Source organism: Periplaneta americana, chromosome 10 (assembly GCF_040183065.1).
Source record: "Periplaneta americana isolate PAMFEO1 chromosome 10, P.americana_PAMFEO1_priV1, whole genome shotgun sequence".
In the NCBI taxonomy this organism is placed as follows: domain Eukaryota; kingdom Metazoa; phylum Arthropoda; class Insecta; order Blattodea; family Blattidae; genus Periplaneta; species Periplaneta americana.
The window spans coordinates 182,355,004-182,364,413 of NC_091126.1; the positions used below are offsets into that span (position 1 = coordinate 182,355,004).

Genomic DNA, 9,410 nt, shown 5'->3' on the forward strand with positions numbered 1-9,410 from the left:
CGCAAGGTGTAACGACAAACACTTTTATGGGCTGATAATGAAGGGGCTGAGTTTGACCAGGGAGCGTCGCAGTCTTCGACCCATAAGCGAAAGAGTCGAGAGGGATGAGTAAATACAGGTCCTCGAGACACTTGCGGCCCGCGAGAGGACTTGGATTTTATCATCGGCCCCTCTCGGGAGGAAACTCACCTTAATATTTGAAAAGGAAAAAGTTACATGATGCTCACTGGAAATTAGAGGAGAGGCCAAGTGACAAATGACGAGAGCCACAATGCATTTCAGAACAAGATGCACAGATTTTTAATTATTACATTATTTGACCTATATTATTATTATTATTATTATTATTATTATTATTATTATTATTATTATTATTATTATTATTATTATTTCAATCTAAATTAACAGAACTAATACGACTAGGCTACTGTACATATTCCTGGTATTATGAAGCTGAAGGGCGGACTCAGCTACTCTTCTGCAAAATCATGTATACAGCAGGTTGATTTGTTATTTTATTTCGAAATTTTGAATATAAAGTGTCACATACAGCTAGAAGGCACCCTTAACTATCTCGGCATCTGTAAATGGATTAATTTCTGCTACGTAGTACGACGCTTTTGCCGTCAGTTTCTTTTTATGCACATAACTTTCTGTTCAGGTATTACAGAAATTTTTTAAATTATCAGTTTTTCTGTCCTTGATTGTGAATGTTTTGGATATCTGTTATCAACATTTGATTGCATGCTGTTGTAATGTACATTAAGATAAACAAGTTTATAATCCGTTATTGCATGGAGACATACTGTAATATGAGCGTCTATTGTTATGTTTTATTTAACGACGCTCGGAACTGCAAAGGTTATATCAGCGTCGCCGGATGTGCCGGAATTTTGTCCCGCAGGAGTTCTTTTACATGCCAGTAAATCTACTGACATGAGCCTGTCGCATTTAAGCACACTTAAATGCCATCGACTTGGCCCGGGATCGAACCCGCAACCTTGGGCATAGGAGGCCAGCGCTATACCAACTCGCCAACCAGGTCGACATGAGCGTCTATTATCAGCCAGTACATGTCACATGACGATATGGTCGGAGGAAGAACAATTGTTTGTATGCATCTGAAGTCTGACTAGTGTAATAAATTGGGACAACTCATCCTGCCTGTGGTTTTCCCGTAAGGCGCTAAGACAAAAATGTTGGAATGAGCCACTGATGTACATCCTCGTCACCCAAAAGTTTCTAAATTAAAAGCCTTCGATACGGAACCTTGGGTTGCGGTACTCAGCACTCGAATGCCGAGTCTGAGGACTCTCCTCTGCTGTCCCTCTCATTGTGCAGGCCTTTAACATATTTCGGCATTTCTGTCTTGCTACTGTCCCCCCCCCCCCCGTCTTGTACTAGCTATTACGTTACGTATATTTTCGGTTTTCACCTTCAAAATCCTCTAAACTTCCTCAGTGAAAGGCGAAACCCAGAGTGAGACAAGTGGCCAACAGGCTTGGAGCTCACACATTCAATTTTTCTCAGTCCCAAACTCCCTTGCAAGAACGCGTTTTCGCGTACCTTTCGAAATGTTTCTCCTCCTATTTACCCCACTCACTCACTCACTCACTCACTCTCTCTCTCTCTCTCACTCACTTACTCACTCTCCTCACTCACTCTCTCTCACTCTCTCTTTCACTCTCTCTCTCACTCTCTCACTCACTCTCTCACTCACTCTCTCACTCTCACTCACTCACTCACTCACTCACTCTCACTCACTCACTCTCTCTTTCTCTCACTCACTTACTCACTCTCACTCACTCTTTCTCACTCTCTCACTCACTCACTCACTCTCACTCACTCACTCACTCATTCTCTCTCACTCTCTCACTCACTCTCACTCACTCACTCACTCACCACTCTCACCACTCTCACTCACTCTCTCTCTCTCACTCTCTCACTTACTCTCACTCTCTCTCACTCACTCATTAGTTCGTTCTTTCTTTTCTTTCCTTCGTTCCTTGGTTCGTTCGTTCTTTCGTTGGTTCTCAAAGAAGCTTTTCCATAACAATCTCGACATCAACTTTTCGCCTCATAACACTTTTGCTTTTAATTTTTGTGAGAGTATTAAGGAAAGCGAAATGATTTCCCAGAATTGTTAAAATGTAATATTTTCAGTGTCCCAAAGAAAACTTCCCTCGACTGTTCTATAATAAGCGATTCCCGGTACTGAACTCAGGACAGCATACCTTTTGCGTCGGACCAACGCAGGTTTCGTGGTCGGTCTCAGAAGTGGATCTTCTTCGGATTCCAAGAACTAAGTTGTGCTCGGCGTTATCCGCGGAGTCTGATGATGGGGTTGCATTTCCTTTCCCTTAGACTCGGCCAATTTGGTCCATAATCCCCTCGATTTGCCCTCTGCCATCCCTTCCTGGCAGAGTTACCTCGCCTACCAACTCCTGCAACTTAATCCCCCGTGATGAATTCTAGTCTCGGTTTTTTATGGCTGTTGTTGTCTTCCTTCATATTCTTCTTGTTCTTCTTCACAGAAACGTAAAATCTGCTCTCAAGACATTTTTTTTTCTGGAAGTAAGATCTACACTACACTGAGATGCTAGGGCGATCCGTGTACAATGTGTACTCATATCTTCCTCTCATAATTTTATTGTGACATTATTATAAGGTGACTTTATTATTATTATTATTATTATTATTATTATTATTATTATTAAATTATATTATAGCATACATACACACATATACATACATACATACATACATACATACATACATACATACATACATACATACATACATACATACATACATACATACATACATACATACATACATACATACATACATACATATGTATTAGGTGTTAAGAAAAACCTCAACAATTGCATTAATAACTGTGAACTTCACAGATACAGCACGAGATATTTTATTATTTTTCTGAATCAAATGTCAGACTCAGCAACTCAAAGATTTTTTTTTAGCTCGGTTGCAATTATGTTCAGTAAATTGTCACAACAGGTGAGCCTACATGTTGTACATTTTAACAAATGTAAATCCATCTTGTAACGTTGACTAATAGAAAACACCTTTAATTATATTAAGGAATTTTTTGACTCTTCAGTATTTTTCAGTAGTGTGTATGGTTAATTTTATTTTGAGTGTATTTGTTCTATTTTGTACTTATCTTTGCTGCTATAGTTTAAAGCTCTCTAAAGCACCACTTTCGGTACTCGTGTCATTAAATACAAAGGAATAAACGCAGACAAGTAGAACCTCTTTGCTGTATTGCAGTAATGGGTATTCAACACATTCTCACGGGATAAGAACTCTTGTACGTGTAAAGTGATTCCCAAAGGTTTATCCAGTTCTGTTTAGAGTGTGAGATAAATTTTACTGGAATTATAATTATAATTATATTCCATAAAAAATGACCCTTCTGAATCTTGTTTGATATTCAACACATTGCGCATGCGCAGTGTTCCAAAGCAGTAGCAGACACGAGATCGCCTTGGTAGTTGTCCAAATTCATTTTACGTCTATTGTTGTAACCTAAAAGGCATTTGAAAACATGCGATGAAAATTGATCTGTTCGTAATAAGAGATTAATATTTATAAATTGTGCAGTAAAATAGAATTATGGTAAACGAAATTAACCTGCATAATTAATTTAAGAAAATGCTCTCTTCTCGACAGTTACCGAACCCTGAACTTGTAGTCTGCGAGCAAGCATGCTAGCATAGAACCATCAGAATGCTTGTCGTGCTGTATCGTGTTTGTTACACAGTCACTCTTAGGCATTAATTTGATCTTATTTTCAACAGTAATCTCACTAGAGATTTTGATTTATCTAGAGAAAATCAAAACTCGAGTGGGATTTAATTGACTATTACACGATTAGAAGAAAGTATATAAAGATTAGAAGTAACGAAGTACTCCAATACAATAAAATATTAATTGACTTACGAAAATACAACTGTCTTCAAATGTATTATTGTACAAGTATTACGCTAGATGCATGCTAGATGGCAGTAGTGTGTTATGATTAGCTGTTATCTTGCTATCAGTTGTGCCAAGTATGGAATCTTCATTGAACTCTATAGACGATTACTAGCAATGCCTTCTCGATCTAGATCACGATGGCAGTGTTATTAGTCAAGAAGGCTTTGTTGATTCAGTTTCTTTTTTATTAAAACAGTTGCATTCCACTTCAATTATCCGGATCCCAGTAATCAACGTCACTTGACAGATGATTTCCAATGAATCTTAATATTAAACAATCTCTGATACGTGACTATCCATAATATCATATAGCAGAAGCTATAACATAACTTAATAATATATACAAGTGTTAGAAAAGTTTTAATTAACGACGATGACATAAAAAAATAAACATGAATAATTTTAAAAGGAATAATTATTGAATGTAGAATTTTCAAATTTGAATGTTTTAGTGGTTGGTGGTTCAGTTGATGTTATATTGGACGTGTGCGTAAAAGAAGTGGAACTCGTTGATGTAGGCCTACATGGTGTATTCTTCAACTTATTCAGGATTTCCGAATGGTGCTCTTCATTTATTTGTAAATAGGGTTTCAGGGAAGATGCGTAGGTATGACCAGTGATCTTTATTAATTCTTGTTCTTGAATGCCAATGCGAGTCATATTTGAAACTGCTGTGCATCGACTGGAGTGGTTTGTAATTTTCTGTTTTTTTTTTTTTTTTTTTTTTTTTTTTGACGTCCAGACCAGCGCAGTTTGAAATGTTGGCAAACAAAGAAACAAATGCTAGGGACGCGATAAAATTAAACAAATGCTAGGGACGCGATAAAATTGTGCGATAAGGAGCCATGATTGGTTGAAATACGTCCTTTCGTACCGCTTTATTGGTCAAAAGTAATGTGACGTAGTAAAAGTGTAATAGTCAGATTAATTTCGTACTTTTTGCATTAGTTGTGATTACCTTTCCATAATATTATTAAAATAATATTGGGTTCATAACCGTTGTTAAACCGTTGTGGTGTGAATCGTCCTCTGTAAGCAGCTTCAAGAGTCGGGATGTTTCTTTGTTTCTGGGTTTACACATATGCATGTTGGTTGTTCAACTTTCGGGAAATTGGGTTCGGGAAAACGTCCACTCAGGAAAATGACCATTCGGGATACTGGATTCAGAATGACTGTAGACTAGACTACGTGATTTTCACTGAGATGCCACGGACTTGTGTTTCATGAAGGATATGCAGTTTTGGGAATGGAGTAGCTGTGAATTCCAGGTACACACGAGAGAAAAAACATTGACTGGAAATGGCCTATGTGGAAATATGGAAAGAGATTAACAATTGGAATAATTTGTCACAGTTGAGTGTTAGGTAATTATTTGATACTTTATTTTAAAATACAATCAGCTCTGTTGTGTATTTTAGCGACACATGATCGACACCATGCATGAGTGATTTTTAGAAATGTAATTTTACAAACACACATTTATTCATATTTATTAGCAAACTGGCAAGTATTCCACCACTGCATGTCCTAAGCAACATGTTTGGTATTGTTGTGAACTTTTATGATTTGTTTAGCTCAATTTGTTTTATAATCCTACTATCACTTCTGAAACCAAAGATTTGGTATCATATAAATGACAAAGAGTATTGATTATTCGACACGAATAGTTTACATTGTTCTGTTGGTCTTGAGTTCTCATCTTGAAGTTTCTCCATCCCCAGCAGTTAGCAAAGTCACGGAAATGTATGATAGAGCTTACAGCACAACCTGTGGAAAGAGAAGAGTTTTTAATTTGATTTGCAGACTTCGTTGTGTATGGATACTGGACTAATTGAAGATCTAACACATACACAATCAACTCGCTTACTAGATATTTTGGAAACGATTAAAAATAAACATTGTCCTGCAACTTGTGAAGTAATTAATCAATTCAATGCACTCTGTTTTTGAAACATGAAACAAAATGCTTGGGTGGTAGATTTTGCATCACTGATGAATTCTGCAGAAATGCAGTGTGTTCTTACAATGTGTTGTCTTACGAAAAATTCTAAACATTTCGTATAATGGAATAAGTTTGGTTGCCGAAATAGTGAGCTCCTAATTCACTCTTAGCATAGGTCCGAATGTAAAAACAAACAAATTGTATCCATCCGCCAGAAACCAGATCTGCACTCAGCAGGTCAAAAGTGAGTAATGATACAAATTGCTAAGGTTGCACTCCTCTATGAGTACAATGTCCTGAGATCACTGGCACTTGGTTCATGTTTGTGTTAGGGCATACTCTGAGAGTGGACGGAGTTGTTAAGAATGACTTGGAAAGACACAGGTAGAAGTATTTCACGGTGACTGTATAATATAATTAGCCTTAGTAAATACATTAATGCAATTTGTAATTGTTTTCAATATCAGTTTCTTTATAGTTCATATGAAGTCATTATTACAAAAACAACCCTTGTCAAAATTGCCATTTTTCAAGAGAACAATAAAAATAAATAGAACAACACATGTCAGCTGTTTCCGTACAACTGGTGTTTATCCTTGTGGCTATTGCACCTGACATGGGTCGTTTTTGGAGTCTATAAACATTTGAAATAGTAGCAAATGTGTCCTTAACTCAATTTCATTAAAAATGGCTAGGGCTGTTTTTGTAATAATGTCTTCATATGGAATAGCTACCTATATATATATTTTTTTGGAATTTATTATGATAAATATATGAGCCGTTCAGAGCAGAAGTGTTGTAAGTCAAAATTGGGTAATGAGGTTTAAAGTAAAAATTCTGTAAAATACAGCGCAAAGTAGCAGTTAATATGTCCTTCGTGCTATCCACTGACTACTAATAGTTTAAATAAATTGAATATTAATTGCTACTTTGCGCTGTATTTTACAGAATGTTTACTTTAACCCTCATTACCCATTTCTGACTTACACCACTTCTGCTCTGAACGGCTCATTTGTATGAATAAAATGAGGTAGAGGAATGCAATAAATAGTAGGAAATGAGAACATACATCCTTATTATACTCCTGAGCAATGCACTGTTCTCGTATACTCTTAATAGTTTTAAGTTATTCTGTTCTGCTATATTGTGCATTATAATATATGCTTTGTGCCAGTCTGTTACTTTTTACTGAAATACAGGGATGATGTTTTATAGAAATTAAATGTTACAAAAATTGCTTAGTTACAAAATAGTACATTATGCAACGAGACCATAATGGTAGTAATTAAGACGCGAGTATGTTTATGAAACGAGCGCAAGCGAGTTTCATAATTTTCATACGAGCGTCTTAATTACCATTATAGGCAAGTTTCATACGAATATTATGCTCGGACATATTTCTAACTTGAAATTATTCATAAGTATTCATGTTATTGTTATCTAAGTGAGGAGCGGAAATGACCTTGTGCAATAGCCTACCTCGTAAATTGTGAGATGTTCTCAGACGCGAAAGTATTGATTTTTTCCGAGAAACGAATGCCATTGACCTTGATATAACCTAGAGAGTAAAATAAACATTTACCTTGATATAACCTTGAAATTGGTTTAGACATTGAAAAACGAGATGACAAACTGAATTTATTTGAATATTATTTACAATTAACGCTAATTATTATAGTAACAGAACATAACCTTCTGCGACAGTATTGGATTTCCAGCCTCCGTGACGTTTCCTTCGTTGTCTTTCGATTGCATATCCGAGAATAATGGAAAACCTGAACTTTAATGAATAGGTGTACTTTAATGACATGCATTAAAGGACTGCTACCAGGTGCATAATTACTACATTTCGGCATGGTCGAGCATAAAGCATATTTTAATGCGTATCTCCAGTATTCGAGAATACACGTACCTTGTATTAAACTCCGTACACTTTCACAAAGAAGTGGAAGCCCCTGCTGTTCTGGGACGTTATCTTGACGGTCACTTTCTTCTGGCCCAGCCCGCCGTCAGTGATCTCCGCGTAGCCCCCGGTACCGTCGTCCCAGCCGTCGATGGCCTCGACGCAGGTGACGGTCGCTCCTCCCGAGTATTTCACGGTGTCGGACACCTTCTTTAGGAACCTCGAGGTCTTGGCGACGGAGCTGTCCACCAGGATGCGATCCCCCGGCCTTCTGTTGCACTGGATCAGGCTGTGGCGCTGCCCTGCACACAGCGACGCCAGCAGCAGCACCAGCACCAGTGACGTCACCGACTTGGACATGGCGAGAGATTGACTGGAGTCTGTCCTTGGCGAGCCGACATTTTATACTGTCGGTGACTGAGGAGGAAGGGATGTGAACAGATTACGTACGACAACACGTCCAATATTTGTACTGCAGTAAGCGGAAACTTTAGGTCTCCTTCTGTTCAACTTCGCTTTAATTTCCATACGCATTGTTACTCATATTTCCTGGCTACTGGGATGCTTATCTGAGCGATGTTTATAATAATCAACAACGAAAGCCAAGAAGGTCACATTCTTTCCGCCCGTCTTTTCCTGAGTAACGGACAGATCCTGATTTTTGGTGAGATACCACGCAGGAAGCCTGCTCACCGCACGAGAAAACATTTTAGTTTGTTGAGAGTAACGGAAAACCACTGAAGATATACCGCAGGTAACCACAGAACAAACAAGGAAATTGCAGACAAGGGGAGAGACTTATCAAACGACAATTCCTTGGTTTAAAAATGGGAATTATTCACCAAGTTAGAATATAATGGCCAAATTAAGAGCCAAATATTTGAATGAAATGCTTGTAATGCTATGGGTTGTGGATGGGCTACACTATTGGATCAACACGAGACGCTGGATTTATAACTAACCGATCTCTGTCTAGAGGACGTGAATGTGGACAGCTCATGTCAAATGTCAAGATGTCGGTAACAAACCGAGGGAAATGGAGTTTGGAAACGGCATATTTCTTAAAAATAAATCAGCAATAACACTGTTACGCCGCGCCGCGAAAGGTTTCCAGGTCAGTGTTACCAATTCAAAATTTCAAAATTCGCCATAATCTTGTTCAAAAGTAGCTAGGTTGGCCGGGAAGATCGCCATATTTTAAATTCACTCTTAGTTTTTATATGCTGATGCTTCTAATACAGGATCCGGAGGAAGGGTCTCTCCTTTTTGAAACTGAAATAAAAAGAACAACATGAAATCTTATACCAATTTTATTTTGCCACCATAAAGAGCAATGTTTGCCATTTTGTTTTCACTTTGCTTTTAAAATTATGTCCTTCAAATGATTGCTCGCGCGAGCAAAACAGTCCTGAAGCCCCGCACAATCATTGCTGCGATTCCATCAGGAATAACTTAAAATAAAACAAATTATATTGAAGGCGTGCTTTAGAGTGTCTGCACATTACAATAAATGACTGTAAACATTTTAAGCGTTCCAAATTAAAAATTTTTCTTTCTTTCTGA

General features: G+C 37.7%; 1 protein-coding gene across 1 annotated transcript; it reads right to left on the reverse strand.

Moving 5' to 3' along the window:
• Positions 1-5,360: 5,360 nt before the first annotated feature.
• LOC138708230 (probable salivary secreted peptide) lies at positions 5,361-8,268 on the reverse strand. The gene is made up of 2 exons (XM_069838566.1): positions 7,857-8,268; positions 5,361-5,769 (listed from the first exon to the last, which is right to left on the reverse strand). The coding sequence occupies exon 1, from the start codon at positions 8,205-8,207 to the stop codon at positions 7,863-7,865; it is 345 nt and encodes a 114-aa protein (XP_069694667.1). The 5' UTR covers positions 8,208-8,268; the 3' UTR covers positions 5,361-5,769; positions 7,857-7,862.
• Between the last annotated feature and the right edge of the window lie 1,142 nt (positions 8,269-9,410).

What these genes read in the sequence shown, in the direction of transcription:
- LOC138708230 (XM_069838566.1), bottom strand. Translation starts at nt 8,207, where the DNA reads ATGTCCAAGTCGGTGACGTCACTGGTGCTGGTGCTGCTGCTGGCGTCG.